Here is a 26,402-nt window from a genome sequence, read left to right as displayed (position 1 = left end):
AAGTGCAGATAGTTACCTACCATCTGTTTTTCAATAAGTAGCTATTATGCTAATTTCTGTTTCAATGCACAACAATTACAGCCTGGTAGTATTCCTGTGATATTCAACAGCTGCTGCCTTTGAAGGTTTTATTTATCTTTCTGAAGTGCAACAATTTTAGTTTCACTCTGCTTGGAAGTGTTAGTTTTTATATAGAAAATTGTGGTCCATTGAAATGCAGACCAGGGTCATGTCTGAGCAGCAATCTTCAGCCACGGTTTCCCTGGAAGCGTGGTGCAGAACTTGTGCTGTTCAGGGATACCTTGACAGGACATTGATTGTAAATGGATCTGTGCACATGCAACATTTATTCTCAGTGCTTCACATCAGCAAATGGTGGTTGTGGTGGGCATTTCTGCTGTCCTGGTCCTCATTTGTCTGACAAGTTGATTTGGGAGACAGAGAGCCAAGATGAATTCTCAGTGCTGTGAGAGTAACCAGTACAATTTCCCTACGATCATAGCCAGTGCAAGGAAATTAGATCTCTAAGTGGGTTGAATCTGATTTAGTAATAAGTCAATTTAATCCCTAATGACTTCAGACGTGGATTTTACAAGGTGATCAATGGCAGTGTAACAATGATCGATCAATAGCATTGCCTTTAATTGGATTTTTATGGGTGTAATATAGTTTTTCAGAATTAATGTACCATTGCATTGCTTTGTTACTCTTTTAACTCGTTTCTTTAGAAGAAATGATGCTTCAAAATGCTAGTTAGTCTTTGAAATGTTGTTTTTAAGGGCACATTAATAAAAATTAAAATGAAAAATGAAGTGCTTGCTTTTAGTAATTGAATTTCTGATTTTGATGGAGTTATTTGGCTACATGTTTGTAAAAACCTGTGTCTACACAGGGAGAAACCCCACGTTCTGCATATTTCATGGTAAGGAGGAGACAAAATACCAGTGTAAGAGGGCACATAGGCTGCTCTGAATATGAATCCTGGGTAGCTGAGTAACAGGGTAACTCCCCTCCCTCAGCAGTTTGACATAGTAATTTTCCCTCCAAGTAATCTCCTTGTCCCATGTGTCCTGCTTTAATCTATCAGCGTTTCTGCAGTGTGCAGCAAGAAATTGATTTTCAGTAATTTTAATGGCTGAATAACTGGTCCTGTCCCAGAGTGTTTTTTCATATTTGCAGTGGCCAACGTGGTAACTGAAGGCAGTGTTCTGGATAATAGGTTTCATTAGTTTTGATGCCTGAGGTAAAAAAGCAGTAGGTGGGAATAAAGACTGGGTTTGATGTCTAGACGTTCATTTCAGCTGTTGCTGCAATATGATACATTAAAAGGAAATATGTAACATAGCTCTGAGGAAATATGTATTCTTTGAAACTAATTCTACTTTTAAACTGCACAAGGCAGTGTGACCTGAATTATTAAAATGTGGGTGGCTGAATTTCTTAAAGCTATAACTATCTCTGCAGTGCTGACACAGTCTCGACTTGCTTTCTCTTCTTCCTTCCTATCTTTCTTTTAAGTAAAATATGTCAGTTTGGTCACTGAAGCAGAACAGAGATCTTATTATCTTTCCACTATCTCTGCTGGGAGACCTAAAATTATTGAAGTATTTGCTTTGATATTTTGCTGTGACTTTTCTCCTTGAAATTTTTATAATAGTTTTTTGGTTTTGGTTTTTTTTTTTTTTTTTTCTTTGAGAACATGGCTGGCTTCATAAAAATCCTTGGACACTTTGAAGACCTTAATGTCTCTGACTTGAAAATAAAAGAAGACCCCAAGCTAACTAAGCTGCTCATTAATGTATGTTTAAATTATAAATTTCTAGTGTAAGTCTAAATCATTGTAGTTGCCTTCAATTCTTTTAACATCTGATCTGCAAGAATAAACTTAAAAATCAGGATGAATGTTCTGTTCCTTTTTTGAAGCTATGAAAACCAGATGATAACAAACATTTATAAAGTGTATACATGAAGGCTATTGATTAATTCCCTTTCTGTATGGAGACTAACAGTGAGATTTAACACCTCAGTCATGAGCATTATGAAAGTGTCAAATGCACCTTTTTTTCTTTGTGGATTGTCTTGCTAATATCTTGGCAGGGAGAAAATAAACAGTATTTTCTCTGGGCAAGATTTGTTTGATAACCCTGTATTGTATCCCTTTTCAGGTGTTTGTGTTGTGTGTGTGGGTTTGGGGTTTCTTTTTGGTGTGGTGTTTTTTTTTTTTTCTTTGCTTATTCCTGTCCACACTTGTGTGCTGGATAAAGGTAGTAGGCTGGTACTCAGCTGGGTCAGTAACTTTTCTATTTTTACTGTGCCCTGTCAGCTTACACAGAATTACTTCGTGCCATGGTGTCTCTGAAAACGTGGCTTTGGTGCTTTATTAACTATCCATGAAAATTTTAATGGCTGTTGATTTTTTCCTTTTCTAAACTCTTCCAGACTGAAACATCCCTCTTCAGTTAAATGAATAGAATATTCTCACACAAAACTGGCTGTCTCAGGTCTTTTTGTTTGCTTTCGCTGCACACAACATTTGAAAGATAACTGCACATTTCACACTTGTTTTTGTGCTGTCTCCAGTAGATTTCAAGAGCATGTTCTGAGAAGGCTATAGTACAGGCAGATAGACAATCCACGGATTCATAGAATGGTTTGGGTTGGAAGGGACTTTAGGATCATCTAGTTCCAAGCCCTCTGCCATAGGCAAGGACACCTCCCACTAGACCAGGCTGCTCAACTGTCTCAACTAAGCAGTTCATACAATTTCAGTTAATGGCAGAAAGGATGTGACCTTATCTTCTTGTTTATTTTTCCTCATGACTCCAGATTTTTAAAGATGGGGTATTAATAGACTTAGTTGTTTGTTTTGAGATGTGGTATCATTAAAACAAACAAACAAAAACCCCAACCAACCAAACCAAACCAAACACACATAGTAGTTGTTTGTTTTGGTGAGAAATGTAGCGGTGAAGTCATCCCTCTGTTACAGGACAAACAGGGAGAAAGGCATGAACTGCCTGTCTCACAAGAAAGTAACTGCTACTCCCAGCTCTCAGCCTTGCTCTGGAATGCACACATGCTTAGAGAAGGTAGTTAGCATGTACAGATAAATATACACACAGATAGATATAGATACCTGCCTGCACAAACTGTCACAATAGATCTGACAGATCAGGAGATCGGGCAGATCACACAGGTGAGAAGGACTCTTAGAGGTCAGCGGCTCTGAAATTCTCAGAATGGGATTGCCAGGAACAACAGATCAGGTTACTGATGGCTTTGCCCGGCTCTTGGAAAGTGGTGACCCACTGATTTGTCCCACGTGTCTTGATGCCTCTTTGAATCTCTCTCCTCTCTGACTTCCATGGAGGACCTGCTCTGTTGTGCTCTTTCTCTTACTAAAATTCAGCCTTTACTTGATTTCTCCCCTAGAGGCTTTCTTCTTGGCAGATGACTTTCACAGTTCTTGTATAGTGTCAAATTTGTTGCCTCTGAGGAGAAATATTTAAACCAGAGTAACAGAAAATACCTTAAGGACAGGATATAGGTGCTTGGCTTAAGTCTGTTTCTGAAGCTATGCAGCACCTGCTTTCTGTTAGCTCTGTGCCTGAAAATGCAGCACTGGAAAGCTTGAGTTGAAAGCACTGAGTGTTTAAAGCCCTACAAATAATTGTGTAGACAGAGAGCAACAACCAGTTCCTAGTCTGAAATCTTCTGTAAGGAATTTAAAATACTCTTCAAAATCTAAAATATAGAAACTTTGCAATGGACAGGGGTAGTCTAATCTCTAGTGTTTTGCCAGGTTTTTGTAACTGGTCACCATGTGCATCTTGAAGTTGTAACTTGCTCCAGCTATTTGAGCTCTCTTGGGGCTGGGAGTTAGTGAAATGCTGCAGTTGTTTTTTGTAGTTTTTTTTTTTTCCTTTTAAATTTTAATTTTAATTTTTATTTTACTTCCTCTTCTCCATTTCCACTGCAACAGCCATGTGGACATAGCCTCAATTGTGAGATGAACATTTTTGGTAGGATAAAGAAGTAATAGTGGTAATTACAGTAAGTATAATACATTAATATATCTGGGAAACAAAGGCATTTATTTATTATAGGAAAATGGTTATGACGATGTCTTAGAATATACTTAAATTTAATAAGGAAATAGTCCAATAGTCCAAATTCCATTTCATGTATAATTTATATGAATGCCAAGTAATAAGAAAGCCAATTTAGAGAATAGAATATTGAGGGATGATACCACTTCAGACTGTCCCCTTTTCCCTGTCCCATTTAGCTGCTGTTCCTCAGCTGTCTGATCTCCTTGACAGAATGGATCCTGGGGACTTACCTACAGTGAGGCTGATGGTGCTTTTCCCAGCTTTTCCTAGCCTTTGGGATACAGCCCCTCAGACACATCCCCTTCCTTCTCCTGAATGCAGGATAGCCATGAGTATAGCTGTAGTGTTGTGAAGGCAGGAGGGTGCTGCTGATTTCCAGTCCATTCTGCTGGGACACTCAGGGTCTATCTTTCATGGCACACCAGTCCTGGGGAGGGGGTGTCCCGTACTGTGGAGGAATGGCATAGCCCAAAGAGAGGCTGTGCCAGTCACACTGAAGCAGAGAAGAAGAATACAGGTGATGTCCAGTACCTAAAGAATTTGGTACTTAAAACTATTCCAATTCTACAGAAGATTACCTTCCATGCAGTATAAAGCAGTATGGCCTGCCCTGATACCTGCTGAAGTCAGCAGGAAGATTATACGTGCAGAAAATAGTTTGGAGGTATTCTATAAGCTTCAATGAATCCCCTGAGTTTGTTGTGCACACCTGGGAGCAGTTATCGAGTTCTGATTGAGAACATTAGAGAAGGTTCCTGTTAAATCATGAAACAGGCTCTTGTCTCTCCCATTTTGCATGAAGTTCTCAATGAGGGGACAGTGCTGGCTTCTGACACAGGTGCCGTTACTAGATTGGGGTGAAACTTAAGAGCTCAGTGCTGTATAATCATGGAGATGGACTGTTTACAAAAGCCTGCAGTGATAGGAGGAGAGGCAATGGCTTCAAACTAGAGAAGAGGAGATTTAAGTTGGATATTAGGAACAAGTTCTACACTATGAGGGTGGGGGAACACTGGAACAGGTTACCCAGAGAGGTGGTTGAGGCCCCATCCCTGGAGATATTCAAGGTGAGGCAGGTGGGCAACCTGATCTAGTTGAGGATGCCCCTGCTTACTGCATAGGGATTGAACTAGATGATCTTTGGAGGTCCCTTCAAACCAGACCGTTCTATGATTCTGTTAATTTTTTCTGCCTTTAATAGATGCTGTTGATTTCATGACACTGTCAAAAATTCTGAATTTTTATTTAAATATGGAGCTTTTGTAGAGGTGAACTCAGGTGTGGCACTCTCATACTGTAGTATTTCACTTTTACACTTAGAATTGTGTAGTTTCTAAGTGCAAGACCTAAGTCGTGTGGCTTCTCAAGCTTCAGTAGTTCTGAATTTATACAGAATTTCTACATCAGTATTTCTGAAAATGTATGGAGGCTCTGAAGTTTCTTAAGAAAACTGTTTTAAACATGAAATCTGAGGCTATGTGAGGTTCTGGCTTGTAAACAGCTATGGTGCATCACATACTGGATGTCAGTGAGAATTTGCCAGTATTCAAGAGGCCTTTAATAGTTTTGAAGGGAAAAAGCTATCTGGCTCCTGCTTGTGCCCAAAAGCACGAGTCTGCTTTTTCAGTCTTCTGAGGAAGCAACTCTGCTGTTGGGTAAGATGATTTTGGTGCTAAAGCCTGCTTTTTCATCCTGTAAAAAGAGAGAGACTGTTACAAATATTAGCATATCACAACATTCCACCTTCACAAAACGTGCCTCCCCTTGTTTGAGGTTGTGTGACTTAGGTTTGCTGGGAGGGGGAAGCAGCAGAATAAGGATCAGTGCTGGGTTTCGAGGCTTTGAAAGTCTAAGTGAAGACTGCTAGCAATATTGGTGTTTTTCATGCAGCAGAAACTCCTTAGAAGCCTTACTTTAAACATGATAGTAGAGTAAACTACACTTGGATAATAACCTCTGCATGACAGACATGCTGTTGGAAGGTTTCATCCTTTAAATTGGCCAAGGAGAGTGTTAAGTATTCAGCTCTTCACATGCTGTAGAATTTTGTTTGCATTTCTAAAGATCTGCAGAGTATTCCTGTAAAACTGCAATGACAGAACCTCTGACAATTAACAAATTCTTACTCTTTGACAAAGTTATTTAATCATCTGTTTGTACTCTGCAGCTGAGATTGCATCTTCTAGCTGAATAAGATTTAGAATCTGGTGCAGGCATACCAAAAATAGTTTTACTCTTGGTAGTTTTAGTGCCCAGAAGCAATGGAGTAAGAAAAACAGGTATTTTTGAGATTGTACAACCCTCAGATACTCATTCAGGTGACCAGTTTATGCTGCACTCCACCGTGGGAGATTTGTAGATGATTTTGTTTTAACTCTCCAAAGTCTCTGTGGTTTGGTACCAGGTTTACAATTCTTGTTCAGGAAAAAAAGGCTGCTCTGTATTCCTTTTATGTTTGCTGTATTTTAAACTGTGGTGGTTCATGTCAGAACAAGGGAGGAATTTCACTTGAGTGTGGCAGTGAGAGGTTCAGAGTAGTTGTTTCATGTTGTTTAAGTTATGTAAATTGATTTTTACACCTTTGAATGCTTCACTTTGTTTCTTGATTGTCTGCATCTGTGGTTAAGTTTTAAAGAATCTCTCAGAAGTCATGGCAAAGAGTGATGGTGAATTCCTCACCTCCTACTTCAGTATTGAATGCTGTGAACAAATGTGTTTGGTTTTGTAATTTGGTGTTTTTTCTTTTTTTTTCTTTTTTTCTTTTTTTTTTAATGCACAGTCAAGTGTTTTCAGCAAGTCAAGATTAAGGCTGATTAAGGCTACCTTGGCAGTATAGGTAAAAGTTGAACTGGTCTCATGAAACTTGCTACTGTTGAAAATGGAAGCTGATGGATTTATGCTTTGTATAAATATTTGCATTTTCTCATTCTGAACATGCTGACATTTTCTGTTTTTGTAGTGGTGGAAGAAGGACTGTGGGAGAATGGACTTTCATATGAGTGTAGGACCCTGCTCTTCAAAGCAATTCATAATCTTCTGGAAAGGTAAGAAAAACCTCTATTGCACTCAAATTATTTCATTCTGATATTTATATTACAGACCATTTGTATTATTATTGATTTTTAAACCACAGTTTTTTATAAGCAGAACTTTAGTACATGTAGGGTAGAGATGGATCTCTTGAATAATTTTCTCTAGTAATACATCCTAAAATGCTGTGCAGACTAACTAAATGCTCACATGAAGACTAATGGCCATTAGGTATTTATGCTTTCATTTCTTGTGGGCAAGTTGTTTCAAAAGAAAAAAAAAAAGTTTTCACCTTCTTGAGTTGTTACAGCAAATATACTTGCAGAGAATAATTGTATCTGATCTCCAACCCCTCTTGGTTAGGTTCAATAGTACAGATCTAAAAAGATAACATTAAAAGATCTTACCTCTGTTTTTCCAGTGATCCCATGTATGTGCATGTTAAAATGTGACTAAAGGAGTGCACAGCATTCAGGGTGAAGCAAGTTCAACAGTTCCTGGCTCTGACAGGCCTGATGTGACCTAGCATGGTGTGCTTTTGTCTTGATTTTACCTATGAAGTGCCTGCAAAGTTATTCAGTGATCAGTTAACACACTGGCAGCTCTTTCTATAGTTTTCAAGCTATCAACTCTTAAGCTTCCTGAAGATTATCTTGTTTTTAGGCCTTCAGTGTATGACATTGCATCTTGGATATTGCAATTTATTCTTCCAATTTTACTGCCATTCTTCAGGTCATCATCAGCTCTCTGTATTACATTTCATAGAATCGCAGAATGGCCTAGGCTGGAAGAGACCTTGGAGATATCTGCTCCAAACCCCCTGCCATGGGCAGGGATGTCTCTCAACTTCTTGTAATGAAGAATTTCTTCCTAAACTCCAGTCTAAACCTGCTCTCCCTCAGCTTCAAACCATTCCCCCTTGTCCTGTCTCTAGACAACCTTATGAAAAGTCCCTCTCCAGCCTTCCTGCAGGTTCCCTTCAGGTATTGGAAGGCAGCTCTAAGGTCCTCCTAGAGTCTTCTCCAGGCTGAACAACTCCAGCTCCCTCAGCCTCTTCTCATAGCAGAAGTGCTCCAGCCCTTGGATCATCTTTGTGGCCTTTATCTGGACTCACTCCAACAGTTCCATGTCCTCCTTATGCTGGCAACACCATAACTGGATGCAGTGTTTGAGATGGAGGTCTCGTCTCAGAATTGTTGTTAGGCTATCCCAAATTTTTCAGTCTTTGTAATACACACACCAACAAATACAATGCACCTCTCCTGTATCTTTGTTCCAGTCATTTTGCAGAATGTAGCATTATTTTTTTTTATTTCAGAAAATAAGCTCATTGTAAAATACTTTGATCTTGTCTCATTTGGTATCCTGTTTGCTTTGATGCAGATTTAGGAGTGATGAGGTTTGCATTACATTCCTGAGGTCATTTCCATGACTGTAGTAACTATCCCCTTGCCTGTTAGCTACCTGTCCTTATCAGCTGGCTGCCTATGTGCATGTACATAGGTACGAGAACTGCTTGTTATAGTTCCTATTTTCTGTCTCTTCAGTCTTTTTAGGGGATTTCTATGTAAGTAATAGACTGCTTAGAGTGAATAAAAATATGAAAAGGAAATTCCCTGTCTGGAATGTTCTCTATTTCTTTTGCAGCTTTGCAGTGTAAAAGGGAAAATAATTTGATGCATGTTTATTAACTTGTGGTACCCAGCCAACTGACTTATGAGTCTGAGTAGATGTTTTTATTCGTTGGACCTTTTCAAGCCTGTGAAGTAAATTCGTAATTATGGTTTGTTTGGTTTTTTAAAATAACTTAATTGAAATCAGTTGGCAGAGCTAGCAGACCTGTTCTGTCCAGCTGTGACTGATAAGTCTTCAGAGCTCTTTTGCTTTCAGCAGTAACCTTTGAAACACAGTTGATCAGCACGCAGGTGTTAGCTGAAAGCCTCATTTCATGGCACTGGAGGCTGATCTGACTGGTGCCACAGCCTCACCCTCTCACCCTTGGAGATGTGGGTCCTGCCACATGCCAACAGCAGCAACTCTGGGGTGGTGGGGCTGGTTATCAACAGTGTTGTGCTCTGGAACTGGGGAGCTGCCATGGTGGCACGCATTTGAGAACACCCTTGTTCTAGAAGTCTTCTCATCAGTAGTTGTCAATGTGACTTAGGATGATGGTTTACCAAATATCTATCCAATTAGCTATCTAATTAGTATCATGGCTGATGCAAGTTAAGCACTTTTGAGGGTCTTTGTTGTTCATCATACCAAATCTGAAGTTAACATAACTATTGCATTCTAAGTAATAGCAATGCACCTATGGGCTTTACTAAAAAGAGAAATAATGCTTTAATTTCTAAAGACTCATTTTACCCTGTGTTTAAGGGAAGCTTGAGTAACAATAAAGAAGCCTTGAATTTCTTTTGGATCTTATCAGAAGGTGACGGGGCTATGAGGATGATGAAGGGACTGGAACATCTGTCTTATGAGGAAAGGCTGAGAGGCCTGGGGCAGTTTAGTCTGGAAAAGACTGAGAGGGGAACAAATATCTGAAGGGTGGGTGTCAGGAAGGTTCCAGTCTCTTTTCAGTGGTGTCCTGTGATAGGATGAGGGTCAGTGGACACAAACTGGAGCACAGGATGTTCCACCTCACCATGAGGAGAAACTTCTTTACTGTGAGGGTGCTGGAGCCCTGGAGCAGGCTGCCCAGAGAGGTTGTGGAGTCTCCTCTGGAGACTTTCAAAGCCCACCTGGATTCGTTCTGTGTGGCCTGCAGGCTTGGATTTGATCTCCAGAAGTCCTTTCCAACCCCCACCGTTCTATGATTCTCTGACAGGGCTGTGGCCTGTGCCAGAAGTTTTGTGGGGGATTTTTGGTTTCTTTTGCTGTTAAGGACAGATTCTCAGCCCTCAGAACCCTCCCTGTGCCACTAAGGTGTAATGTTCTCAGCAGGCCACAGGCTGTCCTTCCTGAGCAGCCCCGGTGCTGGTTGATGGAGCTGGTGCAAGGCATGCTGGCACCACGGGGCAGGAGGAGGCCACAGCAGCCTGGTGCTGCTCAGAACCTGTTCTAGCTGGGTCCAGCCGGCTCTGTCTCACAGCTCATCTCCTGCCAGCCAGCGCTGCCCGCAGCAGCACAGCTCAGCCCTGGTCAGGGAAAGGAGGGCAGCTGATGGGCAGGGGGCATGGCAGAAGTGTTATGGTGAGAAGCACTGTGTATGGGGGCGACCCCACTTCCTCCTCCAGATGTTGCCTCACAAGGAGCTGGGAGGGACTGAGTGGAACCTGCAGTGAAAACAGGGAAACTGTGACTAGGAAGAAGCAAGGAGAGAGTTCACTTGAAGTTAACCCTGGGAAGGGCATGAGAAGGTATTTGCACAACTTCCTAGTCTTGTTTTGACTCAGGACCCAAATTGGTGATCAGAAGTTGGTGTTAATTGGCAGTTTAGAAAATGTTAGAGGTTCTGAGGAAATAATACTCCAAATATTGTGGTGTTATTTCATAATCATTAGTGTGCCCTTGTTGGGTCATGTTTTTTTTTCTCCGTAGAAAATCAGAAATATGAGAGGTCAAGTGGCAGTGAAATGCTGCAACAGCTGTACTGCTGAGGGAAAAAATACCACTAGAGAAATGAGCCAAGGAGTCCAGAGTGCTTTATGTCCTTATTTCAGATGATTAAATAACTGCCTGTAAGTGTATACTCATTTGGGCTTTTATGACAAAGTTGGTTTTTTTTTTTTTTTTAACCCAAGATGATTGTTACTGTTAAAGACTAGTCACCAATTGAGTGCTTGTACAGCAAAAGTAACACCTTACTGTCAATTGAAATCCACACTTCTGCAGTCATGCTTCCCATTTCATACAGGCTTATACCTTAAACCACCTCTGATTTAGTTCAGCAGGTGAAGGTTGGCTGGAAGTTTTTTTTAAGGCCCTGTCTACCCATGAAGACTTTTTCTCTAGGAAAGCAGCATTAGATTGAGGCAGTTAAACCTGCTATCATGAGACATGCTGAAGAGTGTGTGATGGGAAGAGTTTATGATATTTTTTGCTGCTACAGATTATTTTCTTTGGGGATCTGATGTAAACTTCACAGGCTTCCTTTTGTTTGTTTAAAGTGCACTGACACTGACAGACTTTCTCTGATAGCAAATATTTCCTAGGGAAATGGTTGCTGAAACATACCTTTTTTTCCTATCAGCACAAGACACACTGTCTTTAGATCTCTGCTGGTTTAGCTTTCATATTCAGTTTAAGGTATTGGTATATTCAACTGAGCTGAATTCTTTTTTGCTTTATTGAGAAAGCACTGTTAGAATTTTCCACAGCATAGCTTTAGCTATAGAACACCCTGCCAGGTTTGTACAGGAGAATTAGGAACACAGTAGTATCTATGTTGTCTGTCATCTATTTCCTTTAGGTCTTCTAAGTACACTTTTGAAGTTCTTCTAAACCTTGCAGAACGTACTTTCCAAGAAGGTTTCGTGTGATTTTGTTTTAGTTAATCTCTAGCAAATGCTATAGAAATAAACTATTGGAAAACTTTGAAGAATGGAGAAGTGTAGTAGTTCTGTCTAAATCTGAGAGACATGGACCTGTTAGAACAGATCCAGGGGAGGGCCACAAAGATGATCAGAGGGCTGGAGCACGAATGCTGTGAGGACAGGCTGAAAGAATTGGGGCTGTTCAGCATGGAGAAAGCTCCAGGGAGACCTTAGAGCTGCATTTCAACATCTGAAAGGGACCTACAGGAAGGCTGGGGAGAGACTGTTTAGAAGGGCTTCTGGTCATAGGAAAAGGGGCAATGGTTTGAAACTGGATCAGGGGAGGTTTAGGTTGGCCATCATCTTCATGATGAGGGTGGTGCAATGCTGAAATAGGCTGCCCAGGGATGTAGTTGAGGCCCCATCCATGGATACATTAAAGACCAGACTTGATGTGTCCCTGGAGAGCCTGCTCTAGTTGGAGGTGTCCCTGCTGAGTGCAGGGTTTTGAATAAGATGTCCTAAAGATGTGTAGGGAAAGCTTGGATATTGCTTGTAATTGTAAATAAACTGACCAGTGTTTCAGAATTTTGGAAACATAATATTCACCTTACTGGAAGATATTCCTTCATAACACATTCCTGTGTGTGATTCCTTGGGCATAATGTTCAGCTACATGTTTAATGTATGAAGCATGCTGGCATATATTGCTAGTGTGATTCACCTCTACAGGTGGATTTAGAAAGGCATGAAGCAGTCCTTAGCTTGTCAGTCTAAATTGGTTATTGATCACTTTGCATCCTCACTGCTGTTTTGTTTTGTTGTTGGTTTGGTTTTTTAAGACCCAGAACATGGAGCTTCTCTAAAGAAATCGTGCAGTTTAAAGCACCACAGAAAATGGGTGACTTATTGCTCAACATCTAGTGATGTGCAGTGAGGTTTTCTGAGAGGAAACAGTAATTATGGGAGTCTCAACACCTGGAATCATGCTGTGGATCATGTGAAGGGAAAATGGTTCATTGTTATATTTGCTTAACCCAATTTCCTGACATTCATGGGCTGTATTATGCCATTTACATGCTGAAAATACAGCAATGCGTATTGTGTGGAATGAATTCAGAGAGAAGTGTGGTGTAGAAAAGAATCAGGGTGATGAATTGTCTTTGTGCAAAAAAATGGGATGGAAAAAAAGGAGTAGCATGGAGCAGAAAAGGTTTTTTCAGAGGCGGGGGGAAAGTGCCTATGCGGAGACCAGCATCGGTGACAGCGTCCTGAAGCTGGGCAGTGATTGTTTGTGACTAGTGTGGGAAAATGGAAAGCAGCAAAGTTACAGGGAAACCAAAAGCTATGAAGTTGATTTCAATATGTGATGTAAACTCAGCTGCTTAATCTTTTCAATTTACTGTCTTCCAAGACTGCTTTTAATTACATATTAAGATGGCAAGTAGTAATTGTTGCTGTAATTATTTTCTTAGGTGCTTGATGGATAAAAACTTTGTAAGAATTGGAAAATGGTTCATCAGACCCTATGACAAGGATGAGAAGCCTGTTAATAAAAGGTAAGGTGATCTCTGTATCAAGCACTGTTCTGGCAGTGTTGTATGTTCCATGATGAGAATTTGATGCTGCATTTTGGTGGTAGTTTTCCCACTTCTTTTACCATGTAACAAATGTAAATGCAGATACTATTTGTTCAGGTGAGTAATACCTAGAAAGCAATTAAACAGGTCTTGTTATGATAACATAAGAAGGTGAAGTTAGTATTTATCCCTTAACTCCACAGAAATAGAACTTTTTTTTATATGTGTTTTGAATAGCATCTGCTTGTTTCTCTCATTATGCAACAGAATTGTAGTTCTGACAAATTACTTGAATTTCTGGACACTTAACCCCAAGCTGACATTTTAAAGTGGTAAAATAAATAGTATATGGGTTTAGTTATGTTCTTCAAAGATGCCAGCCTTGATGCACAGCTTTCACTGATTAGGCAGGCTGACAAATCAGACCTGTATATCTGATTAATGTGCTTCCCTTGCAGCAGCAGAACCATGCAGAAAGGGCTATCTCTCTCCACTGGTTCATTGCTATTTCCTCTCCTGGCTCTAAAGGTTACAATGTTCTCAGATCTTCTGGTACTTGCATTTATAGTCATCCGCTAAACAAGTTCTGTCAAAAATAATCTGAGTTAAGCTGAAGCACAGATTTTCTAGTGGGAATCATTTTGACAGAACTGGGTTAGGAAGTGACTAAACATGCAGTTATGCTGGAAGATTTGAAGGTAATGAGCAAGTGGAGATGAAGTGGGGTGGCAACTTTTTCATCCGGCATGGCTACAGTCACAACAGCGTGTCTGATGGCAGCTGTAGGTACAGGTGGAGATCATTCTCCTTCATCTCTTTGTCTTGCTGCACTCTTAGAACAGAAATGTCTTACCTCTGGTACAGTGTGATGCTACAAATGGTTGGCTTCATCTGTAACAGGCTGTGTTAACCAGGTACTTCCAAGCAGCAGTTGTTTTGAAGATAGAATGCAGAATCTAAACATGGATTTCACATTGCTCTAATGGCAAGCAGCCTTTGAAAGGTCTATTTTTTTCTGTACCTTTCTCTGTCTTAGTTCTTTTCTCATGTCTTCTCTGTTGCTTTCCTGATCATACCACTATCTAGTTTACTTTTCTGGAAGATTGGTTCCCTAAAGTGACATAAGTAGTGGAGTCTTTTCCAGCTTCTGGAAAAGGGAGACAGCTACTTTCCACAAAAGTGAATTGTGTTATCAACTTTATTGCAGCCTTTGTGCTCAGATTGACTGTGTTTGTAAATCTCATGTTGTGTGTTGTAGTGTTCCTGGTGTGTATCCATTTAAGAAGTGAAGCCATCTGGTACTGTATGGTGTCTGTCAGAAGCAGCAGTAGCTCTGGTACGGGAGATACTGTTACTTTAGAATTCTGACAGATTAGTAGGTCCCACGTCCTCTTTCCTTGTGTGTAACAGCAAATCACTTGTGCAGCAAGGGGATAATACCTGTGTAAAGATAGGTGCAACATGCACATAACTGCCTGCTTTGGAACATGGCACAAAAAATGAGTTCATGTTGAGCTTCAATTGTATTTGAACTATTCCTGTATATAAACCTGACATTTTTGGAGCAGATTTTAGGGTTTGAAGAATCAAGAATTGTTGATTTGTTTGCTTTTTTTTTTTTTCTGAAGTATTTGTCACTGTAGATCAAATGGAAAACACTATTTCAAAAGCATTTATTTAGCTTGATTTGAGATAGATTTTATGTTGTTTCAGGCTGATAGTTTTTTCTGCTATACATACATCATTGGAGTTGACTGATCTCATTGAAAGATGGTAGTGAAGACTGGTAAAGCTGACAGTAGTCAGCTGTGGACAAGCAGCAACAAATAGGAGGAGACTTTGGGGACTGATATATCCAGACAATTTTTATTTATCTTCCTCAGTATAGCACAGAAATCTGTCTTTACAAAAGTTAAGTGATTTATGTTAATTTCATATAAATTATTTGTGAAACTTTTGCTCTGAACCACCTTTTGCTGTGGATAAAGCACTAAGGAGCAGCTGTAGGATGCAAAGGCCAGCTGAGAGCATTTAGGTGTTTTAGCACTGTGGGTAATGCCCTCATGACCAAAAAAAGTGGTGTTCTTAAAAGCAATAGCTAACCTCATGTTTGTGTGTAAAACACTAGAAATAAATTAAGTGTATGTGCAGTGTGGGAACAGATACTCCCTGCTGCAAATGCAAATGGGGAAAGATAAAGATAGCTCTACACAGCTATGTACCCTCCCTGAACAGAGAACAACTGGACAGGTGTCATTTTGGCAAATACAAATGGCTCCCAAGTCTGCTGCCATCCTTTTACTGGTGGCAGAGTTAATACTCTCAAATTTCCAGCACCCTGAGTTACTAACATAATTTCAGGAAGATACCAAAAAGTCCTAGATGGGTGTGAATCAACAGGGAAGGAGGTTAACCTACTGTGGTTGGCTTTCAAGGAGTAAATTCCTTCAAGGCCTATGATTTTTATGAATGGCATTAAAGGAGAAGGGTAGGGAGAGCTGTGATTTTAGAATGAAGTCAGGGATGAAGTGGATCATGGCAGTGGCCATGACCTAGTTAGTCCTGGGATGTAGAAAGGAGATCTGGGAACAATAGCTGACCTTGGAGATGACAATATGCAGAAGGAGATTTTTCTGTCCTTCTCGGGAACAGCAGAGGAGGTTGAAGGCACACCCCTGTGCTGCTGTGTTCTGTTTACAGTGTGGAACCAGATGCTTTTCACAGGAAATTTAGCACAAGAACTTGTGGGTTCTCTTTCCCAAGTACCTTTAATATTGTGTCACTTAATAAAAACTCCTTCCTGTTTCGCTGTCTGCTCTGCAGCAGTGGTGTCTAAAATAATGCTACTGCTGGAAAACGGCAAACTTGTTTATTTATCTACACAACTTCCTTAAGGAGAGAGAGCTGTATGTTTGGAGTTTATAGGAGTAGTCTGATACAGGGCTTTGACAATGCCTTCCACTGTGTAGTGAGAATTCATCTTCACAGTCTGTTCAGAATCCCTTTCCAAGTTTTGTACAGGGCTTTTATTTTTTTTTTTTTCCTTTGTTAAACCTCATACAACTGACCTTGGCCCATTGAGCCAGCCTGTCCAGAGCCCCCTGCAGAGCCTTCTTATCCTTGAGCTGATCAACACTGCCACTCAATTTGGTGTCATCTGCAATCCTCTTGAAAGTACACTCGATTCCCTTGTCCAGATTATTGATAAAGTGAACTGGTCCCAGCACTGAGCCCTGGGGAACACCACTTGTGACTGGCCACTGACTGGATTTAACTTCATTCCCCACTGCTTTTTGGGCCTGGCCATCGAGACAGTTTTTCACTCAGTGAAGTGTCCACCCATTGAAGCCATGAGCAGCCAGTTTCTCCAGGAGGATGCTCTGGGAAATGGTGTCAAAGGCTTTAATAAAGTTCACATAAACAACATCCACAGCCTTTCTCTCATCCTCTAAGTGGCTCACCTTGTCATAGAAGGAGATTAGGTTTGTTAAGGAGGGCCTGCCCTTCATGAACCCATGCTGTCTGGGCCTGATCATCTGGTTGCCCTGCACATGCCACATAATGGCACTCAGGATGATCTACCCCCTGACTTCCCCTGGCACAGAGGTCAGACTGACAGGTCTGTAGTTTCCTGGATCCTCCTTCCAACTCTTCGTGTAGATGAGCATCACATTTGGCAATCTCCAGTCGATTGGGACCTCCCCACTTAGCCAGGACTGCTGGGAAATGATGGGAAGTGGCTTGGTGAGCGCTTCCCCCAGCTCCCTCACTACTCTCGGGTGTATGCCATCCAGCCCCAGCGGCTTGTGTATGTGCAGTGTTGCCAACTAACACCATCCTACGGGAGGAAAATAACAAAAATCAGTCTGATTTAGTTTTAAATAATGTGTGCTTATTCCTGACTTGCCAAAATAAATGTCAAAAGAAACACTGAGTAAAAAGAAATACTGCGTGTTTCTCAATATTTCTTCCTACTCCTGTAAAAATAAGCTTTTCTATTTCAATTTGAGAGGCTTAGTTCCCAGACAAATATTTTCCTATTTTTGAGGTTTAAGTTCTGAAATGTTATGTTTATCTTTGCTGAGTTTCCTCTCAGTCTTCTGGTTTCAGTAAAATCATAAACTAAGCCAGTGTGTTTTACCTGTGGTTGGCTGGGTTTTGGTGCTGTGTGCTAAAGCTGACTTAATTCTTACCCACTCTGAAGGACTGGGTAGGGCACCCAATGGAATATGATCTGCATTCAGATTGTAGCAGAAGGAGTAGATGGGAAGTACAGATAATAAATGTTTTCACATGCCTTTTCCAGCAACAGCTGGTGTCATTGATATCTATATACTTAAATATGTTTTAAAGTAATTTAATGTAATTATATTCAAGTATATTAATCTAATACCATTAGTAAGTAAAATGTATTCTTATATTTTATAGACAGAAGACAATAAAACATTACCAACAGCCTCGGGTTACTTAAGGATGCTATTAAGATGGTTTGGGAAAATGCTATTCAAGCAGCACCATTTTAATTACTATTCTCTACTGTGGAGAGATGCTATTGGTAGTCTGGGGTTATTTTGTGTCATATTCCAAGAATTTTCTATGTCAACTTCTTGATGAAAAATGTTAGGATACTGCAGGAAAAGAGCATTTTGGACTGAAGGTCTCAATGTTCCTGTGCTGCTTTACCCAAGTAATAACAAAGCTATAAATTAAGGAGTGTTGTGTATTCCATTGTCTGTTTTTCATTTAACAATAAAAATAATAAACCAAAGTTTTTGTGGAAGATGGTAAGAAGTGTCACAGTGCATGCTGTAAAATTGTCATTGCCCCAGTTTGCATTTACCTCTGCACAGTAGCTGCAGCTGCTTTCTGACTGTCCATCAGCACATGGAACTAGAGGCCAGAGTGGTGAATCTGTAGCAGCTAGCAGTGAGGGCTGCTGTCTTCGTGACAACTACCCAACTTTTTCAGCTTTTTTTTTTTTTTTTTTTCCTGGGATGAGAGCATTAAAAAAACAGTGGCAAACCAACCCCACCCAATTGTCACATTCCTTGATCCTTGCCAATCAGGATCAAGTAAGCCCTGGGAATAACAGGAAAACTCTCTATGTGGTGTCATTGGTGAGACATCACTGGAGCAGTGCTTCTAGCCTGCTGCACATACCCACTGCAGCTGGTTCAAATCATGCTATATCTTACACAGCTGTTTATGAATGTGTGGAGCTGAGCCAGGCAACTGAGATAAAGCATAAAGGTTGTTTGTAGATGTGCCATTGGCTGTTCAGCCCTGTGATATTCTCTGGTTTATTGATAGACCTGAATTTGGAATTCCCTCTGTGCTGGTAAGCCTTTGTCTTGGTTATGGGTGCAGTGACATCTTTATTTGGGTGCAGCATTACCTCAAAGCAGGACTGCTGCTAATGACATTTATGTTGGTGTTTGCACTGTGTGTTTTGGAGCACCTGGGTGTCTCTGGCAGCCACAACGTAAATTGTGGGTCCCTCATTTCATACAGAAGCTCCAGAAGGTGGGCAGGATGGTATGAGGCAGGAGGGTACACAGCAGTATTGGCAGAGGCTGGTAATCTGGCCTGGCAGAATATCATAAAATGATGTTTGTAAGGTCTAGTTTGGCTCTTAGTGAGCTTCCAGCACAGAAGCAAGATACTACTGACCAACATCTACCAGTTTGAAATGGATTATTAGCAGAATTCTTATCCCTTTTTGCCTTGAGGGAGAAAAATTCCATCTGGCCCACTGCCTTTAAAGGCAGATTGTCTTCCTGTGCTGTACCTGAGCCAGGGGATTAGTCAAGCTGGTGTCACAGAGTGCCGTGGAGCTTTCACAAGCTGATTTTGGTGGGGTGCCTGAGACTTTGGATTGCCTTTTTCCTTCTGAAATACTCTGAATCCATCTATTTTCACCATGTGCTTTTAACTACTATTTCCTTGTATGAGTTTGAGGAAGCCAGGATATATGGGATACATCCATTGGGATGTATGTGTTTCCTTGTGCAGCCAGTTCAGGCCATCTCTTTGACCATTTTGGGGGGCTGTAGTGGCATGCTTCTTTATGGATTCCAGTTTATCTCTAGAATGTTGAAGTTCAGGATCTTTTTACTCATTTGATGAACGTAAATGAAGAACTATGTAAAGTTGCTCTTGCCATTTTCTGGATTTGTGCAACTTTCCCTTGTAGTTATTTGCTGGCAACATTTACTGTCTATACAAATATTAAGGAATGCCTACATCTACTCCAATTATTTCTGTTATGTGATGTAATTGAGACACTGCATTCCTTTTCACACGTGTGTAACTTTTACAAAAGATAGCTGAAATATTTTGGCCTAAGGCTATACAAATGGCAAGTAGTTAAGAAAATCAGAGTTGTTGTGTATTTCTGTTTTCTGTTGCTCTTTTTTTGTGCCTTGCTTTTATTTATGTAGTTTAAAAGTGACTTAGTGTCTTCATTAAGTGTTTTTGAATACACTTATATCAGACACTTGAACTTCAATAATTATATATGAAGCTTGGCTTAATCAGGACTGGGTGACCAATTAGTGAAGTCCCACTAATGTTTAAGCTCCTTTTCTCATTATACACTCGCTATTGGCACTGTATATAAAGGATAAACTAAGTGCCCCTGATGTGCTGTTAATTAGATTTGTCAGGACTCCCAGTTGCACTGTCTGCCAAACACAAGTGTTGTCACTTACTGTATCAGTAATGAATTGACTTAAGGGCTTTTGTAGATATTTAGAGGGCCTTAGTTTTGAACACTTAAATCTGTTGCAGCTACAATTGTATTTACAGCTCTAGCTCCACTTATGGTAACTGTGAGAAACTCCACAGACAAGAGACACCAACTTTCTGGAATTCCTGAAAAATCAAACTTTGTGCTTAATCACTTTTTGTGCTTAAACTGGTTTAAAATCCTTGCAGCATGTGGTCTGTAGAGTTCTGCTAAATTAGTGGCAGTGTAGGACTTTTTGCAGTCCAGTTCGGAAGTAAATACGCTTCCCCATATTCCCAAGTAAAATTGGTGCCTAAGGCCAAAAAATTCTTCAATCTCTCTCCAAAATAGGAGAGAAAACTTCCATTGAAAGCAATTCCATTGAATTACTTCAGTCAACAATAATACTCTTTTTCATTTGCTTTCTGACACTTTTATACCTCTTTCAAATAACAATCTTGAAGTACAGCTTAGTTTCCAAACAGAATTATTTGGGTTATTTATTCTGAAAGTGTTTTCTGAGACTTATATTCACTTAAAAATGTTTTGCTAGCCCTTGTTTTTGGAGGAGGTGAATGGAATTGTACTGCAGTGTATTTGATTGATTGGGTTTTTAGCCAGTGGGGAGTCATTCTATTCTTGGTTAATCTGTTTGCTAGCACGCCTTCAAGCATTAACACCATTTTTGCCATCTTGTTCACTTTAACTGATTGAAATCATTATTTCAGTCTCCCTTTTCTCCTTTCCACCCCCCCTAATCTTTCTTTCCCAGTCATTTTTGTTCCTTTTCATCAGTTTTGGTTGCACGCACCTTTAGTGAGCTCTGGTAGCTGGAGCAAGCACTTTGCCAGAAGTGTCCAGTACAGCTCAGTAGCAGTCAGCAGAACAACAACTTTTAAAACACTCCAAAGTGATGTCACCTTTGTGCAACACCATACTGCCCATTGGGGTTGCTTGTTGAGGAAATCATCAGATCACGAGATAGAAACAGGCTGTTCTGACTGGGAGATGAAAAAAGTTACAGAAATGCTTGTTTTTAAAAGATAATTGGCCAGAACCATTTCTGAAGTTGAAGAGAAAGCTGAATTTGTCTTCTGAATGTTTTTAGTGTTTTGGCTTGTAGTATTTTCAGATCCAAGTACATCGAGAGAGGTTCTTCTCCCTCTCTACTTTGCTCTGGTGAGGTCACATCTGGAATATTGTGTCTGGTTCTGGGCCCCTCAGTTCAAGAAGGACAGGGAACTGCTTGAGAGAGTCCAGCGAAGAGCCACAAAAATGATTAAGGGGCTAGAACATCTTCCTTATGAGGAGAGACTGAGGGAGCTGGGGCTCTTCAGCTTGGAGAAGAGGAGACTATGGGGTGACCTCATTAATGGGTATAAATAAATAAAGGGTGAGTGCCAAGAGGATTGAGCCAGGCTCTTCTTGGTGATGGCCAATGACAGGACAAGGGGCAATGGGTGAAAGTTGAAGCATAGGATGTTTCATGGAAACAGGAGGGAGAATTATTTTACTGTGGGGGTGGCAGAATGCTGGAACAGGCTGCCCAGAGGGGTTGTGGAGTCTCCCTCTCTGGAGATATTCAAGACCCACCTGGATGAGTTCCTGTGTGACGTGGTATAGGTGACCCTGCTCTGGCAGGGGGGGTTGGATTAGATGATATCTTGAGGTCTTTTCCAGCCCCTGACATTGTGTGATTCTGTGATGAGCTTGCCTTTGGTATTGCTTGACTGCTAGTTTAGAAGATGGCAAGCCTGAATGAACACATGCTGTGTAATCTAAATAAGGCTGTGCAAACCAATTCTTCCATGTAGGCCTAGCAATAGAAACACACCTACGTTCTTCCTGTTCATAATGACCCAGGGACCTTTCTGTGACGTGAATGTTGCAGAGGACCAATCTGCTGATGTGCAATAATTATAGACTGTGTACAGCTTAGAATGCATCATCGTTAATGAACTCAGTTAGCTTCAATTGGCTTGGCAGCTGAGTAAAGCAAACCAAGTTCTAAAGTATGGCTCCAGTCCATTGCTGAGAGCACAGAAGTAATGCTCACTGAGGTTTTTGAGTTACTTCTTCCCACCTCTCTTCCTTCTTTTTGCTTCTGAGGCTTCATTCCTTTCTCCTGCATAATCACTGGAACTGAACTCTGCTCTGAGATTAGTGATGTTTATTTTTAAAGCTGTATAGAACAGGAGGATCTGCAGTTAGAGCATTTATGTCTGGTGGTACAGACTGGATAGAGTTTGGTTAATAAAGTGTATTAAGAAGCCACTGGTTGTTATTGGGTGCTTTCTCAGAGTGCATTGTAACAAGAAGCATTGACTGGTGACTAGGCTTTTACCTTTCATCTTTGAAAATCTCATCTTGGAAAAGCCTAGCTTTTTCAATCAAAAGAATGGGGCAGGGAAGTGGAGGTTTTGGCAACGGATGTGTGATTGGTTGCCTGCATACCTCCCTTAAACTGAGATTTTTTGAGTGAATTCTGGAGGGATTTTGCCTTTTGAGTATAAAACCACAGGGAAAAGCCTCCTGTTGTTCTTGGACTTGCACAGTACACCTTGTTCCTTCAGTCTGAACTTCAGAGAAGTTATATGTGGTGTAAGGCTAAGGCAGGGTGAAGAGCATGTATGGAGCAAGTCATTAGTCTGACAGAGAAGTGACTTGATCCATTCTGAGGGTGTGCACTTAGGAAGCTGACAAATCCTGCCTAAGTGAGCAAACACTGGATCCAATTTTGAAAAAGAAGCCTGGAGCACCTTGCTGTGTTTGGGTTTGAGCTGACCAGATTCACTTTATGTTGGCTGTATCCACCTGGATGGCACTTGCTTCGGCAGGGAGGCAGGTCTCTTTGTCATGTTGGCAGTCATTTGTGTTAAGCTTTTTCGGAAAAAAAAAATCAATAAACATAAAAAATGCTCTTAGTAAATTGGACTGCATTTAGTCTAGTCTGTAGACTTCACCCTGATGATAAAGCTAAGATTGATTACTAAGGAGCAGACCTTTTTTGCAGGTGCCCAGCAAAGTTCTCATCTCCTGGAGTATTGACAAACTGGGTTTTTTTCTACCAACAGTGTGCTTTGTGCTGCCATCTGCTGACATCACGTTTGGTCATTGCAGCAGGGGACCAAACTATGGCTTGCCTCTGTGGTAAGGAGTGTGGTTCAAGCTGCTCGTTAGAATTACACCTTTGCAGATTGCCTTTGGAACACCTGGGTGTGGATCCTGTTCTTCAGCACCGCGGGTGCGACGTTTGGATTAGCTTCTGTCTGTTACAAGGAGTTTACGTAAGAAAAAGGCTCTTTATACACACACACAGGTTCAGGATTTAGAATGACTTCAGTCAATATTTTTGTCAGGGTTCATCTGTCCAGGGGGTTGTAGGTGAAGTGTACTCTGATCTCACAGCACTGCAGTGGCAGTGCCTTTTGATCCTTGCTTGTTTAGAAGGGGAAAAAAAAGGCAATTTTTCCTCATGCATCATTGATTTTAACAGTGTCTGTGAGAACCTCTTCTGTCTGTGACTTTCAAGATATTTTCTTCCTACATGGTAGACCTCCCCCTTTTCTCTCCACCCTTTCTTCTTGGCTTTTCTGTGGATCATGAAAGCCAGTTTGGATTTAGAAGAAAAGCAGCTTTATTAAGGTGTATTGCATAATGATTGCCGTCATAAAGTTCATCAGCACATTGCCAGGGACCAGAATGTTTGGGGAAATCGAAACCTGTATGGAGAACAATTACCTTCCCTTGAGTTTCTTGGGTTTAATCAGTCTGTGTGTCATGGTGACCATTCTTCCTTTGGCATTTCTTCCCAGAGGAGAGAGGGAAGGCATTTCATGAGAAGTGGGAGCCACCACCTTTTAGGTAGTTGTGAGAATCATTGGAGGACTTTCAAAATATGGTCTCGTGATTCATAACATGGGAGAGTGAAAGGCTAATCCTATTAGTCACTCCAACTGCATTCATGACAGGACTGTTAAGGAGAAGAATCTTAGAAGGACAAGATGGTAATTCAGGGGTAGATTGAATTTCTCACCAGAGAAGGGAATTTTCTGTCATATTTAAGGAGAGCAAGCTGCAAAAATTACTTCGAGGAATCTCATCTCTTTTAATCTCTTCATGTTGCCAGCTGTTAAAGACACAGAGAACTGCAAGTGTTTTTCAGATGATGCTATCAGCACATTCGATTATATAATTTCAGCTGACTGGAAAGCTGATGGAGGAGGTCTGAAGGAAGAACATCGAATTTTATAATTTTTTGTCTTGTCAAAGGATCCAACCATCTAATTTATGGAACTGGATGTCTGATCTATGGAATTACCTTTTATTAGTCCTCAGATTTTGTAGAAATGTCTTTATGCACAGTGTTGCTTAAACCACATTTATGATCCAGCGTGTTAGAGAACAGTTCCCTAGCACAGGCACATAATGTGCCACCTTTTTCCTAGGAAAAGATTTAATTTAGGAAGGAGAAGAAAGGTTGCCTGAATAGTTTCAGAGCCTGTCTACTTTGGACACAGCCATGAGACATGTGGCATTTAACCAAGTAAGATAAAAAACAGTGTAATGTGTCCACCCTGTCTGGTTCAGGAAGCTCTCTTGCTATTCTGTGCTTCTGGTTTCTTACAAGGCAATATACCCAGAAACTCTTCTTCAGTAATCCCTTCACCTAAGAATTGTCTCCAGCAGTGGTCAAAAGTAGAACAGCTTAGGGAAGACTATAAGGTCATGCCAAGAATACAGTTATTTTTCTGTACACTTGGTCAGCTTCCTGCTGGTTTTGGCAATGCAACTTGACATATTTTTGTGTTTAACAACTGTTGATGAATTTTTCTTTTGTCAGTTTAATTGAGTTTGACCCCCACAGAATTTCAGCATGCACAAATACTTGTTGGTAATTAATACCATTGCTTGTCTATGTATGCAATGGGTGGAAAAAGGACTGGGAGTTGGTTTTAACTTTTTCATTCATTAATATAGTATTAGGCCTTCTACTTCCTGAAGGAAGGAGAAAATGTGACTATCATATCCTTGTTTTGTCTTAATATTTTTTATTTTATTATGAATCTCTTCTCTCCCTGCTCAGTTAATCTCCTTCAGAATAACATCTCCTTATAAATTTAGGTGTTCTCTGTTGGAAGCCATTCCATATTTCGTATGTTTCTTGGTACCCTCTTCCTTGTCCTGTCATTCCTTTGAACTGAGGAGATCAGGATGGCACCCATCTTTACATGAATGCTCCCTGGGTTTCTGGGCTGTTGCAATGGTGTCTTCTGTTTGCTCTGCATCACTTTCCAAATTCTGAACATTGCTGTGGTTTTGTTTGGGGTTTGTTTGTTATTTCTGATGTATCTCTATACAAATGTTTGCTGTAGGTTCAAGAACTTCTTTCCTGGTCAGTAATCTCTCATCCAAACCCAGAATTCCTAAGAAAGAATTATTTAACTTTTTATTTTCCCCTCCAGTACCTTTTCTGTATGTTTATCAATACTGAATTTGATTTGTTGTTGTTGTGGGTTTTTTTTTTTCTCCTTTCATTCCTTCACTCTTGTAAAGTTGTATGGTTGAGTTGTGGTTTTCATGTTTCGTTTTTTTTTTTTTCAGCATCATAGTGGTAGCAGAATTCGTTACTGTGTTGTTGACCCTCTTCTAATTCTTAATTGTTTAGCCTTAATTATTGTGACATTTCTTTTAAATGTAAAGTTAAGTCTAGGGCTGTCTCTCAATGCTGTGAAAAAATCAAAGGAGTTTAAGTGATCTCAGGAGTAGTACTTAAGTAGCTGTAGTGTTTGTATAAATGAGAGAACTAAAAGAACTAATTAAAGTAAGCCATAGCAATAGAGAAACTACTCACACAGACTTGTTTAATGCAGTTTTATCCAAACCTGCAGGACCTTGATTGTATTAATCATAAAAATCAATAGACAAATATTTTACTGTTGAAAGTGACCATCGACAAAGATGATCTAAATGAAGGAATTTAATATTGTAGAACAGTTGATTGAGAAAATCTAAAAGCCAGTGGGGTTAATTATCCATTCTCCCACCCCATGCATCACATTCTAATGTTATTTAAAGAGATAGCACTAATTCTGTTAATAAGACTAAATCTCTCCTCTCTGGCAGTAACAAAGCCTTGCAGCGTGGCAGGAGTTTCTGTGGTACCTCATTGTTCTTACACCGTTATCCTTGCAGGAACTCAGCGTTCACAAGCATGTCACACACACTGCTCACTCAGCTGTATTCTCGTTTTCCCTTGATGGAGTAGCATTGAGGAAGAAGTTCTTCCCCATGAGAGTGGTGAGAGCCTGGAATGGGTTGTCCAGGGTGGTAGTTGAAGCCCCATCCCTGGAGGTGTTTAAGGTCAGGCTGGATGAGGCTGTGGCCAGCCTGATGTAGTGTGAGGTGCCCCTGCCCATGGCAGGGGGATTGGAACTGGATGATCTTTGTGGTCCCTTCCAACCATGACTGATTC

At 40.5% G+C, this 26,402-nt stretch overlaps 1 protein-coding gene across 1 annotated transcript in view; it reads left to right on the top strand.

Moving 5' to 3' along the window:
- MED13L (mediator complex subunit 13L) overlaps window positions 1-26,402 on the top strand; it is a 206,077-nt gene that overhangs the window by 90,943 nt on the left and 88,732 nt on the right. The window contains exons 3-4 of the mRNA XM_054392955.1: window positions 7,072-7,156; window positions 13,096-13,179. Coding sequence (XP_054248930.1) covers window positions 7,072-7,156; window positions 13,096-13,179 — 169 coding nt within the window. The remainder of the gene's footprint in view (window positions 1-7,071; window positions 7,157-13,095; window positions 13,180-26,402) is intronic.

The sequence above is a fragment of the Indicator indicator genome, chromosome 26, assembly GCF_027791375.1.
Source record: "Indicator indicator isolate 239-I01 chromosome 26, UM_Iind_1.1, whole genome shotgun sequence".
NCBI lineage: Eukaryota > Metazoa > Chordata > Aves > Piciformes > Indicatoridae > Indicator > Indicator indicator.
This window is presented reverse-complemented; position numbering and strand designations above follow the sequence as displayed.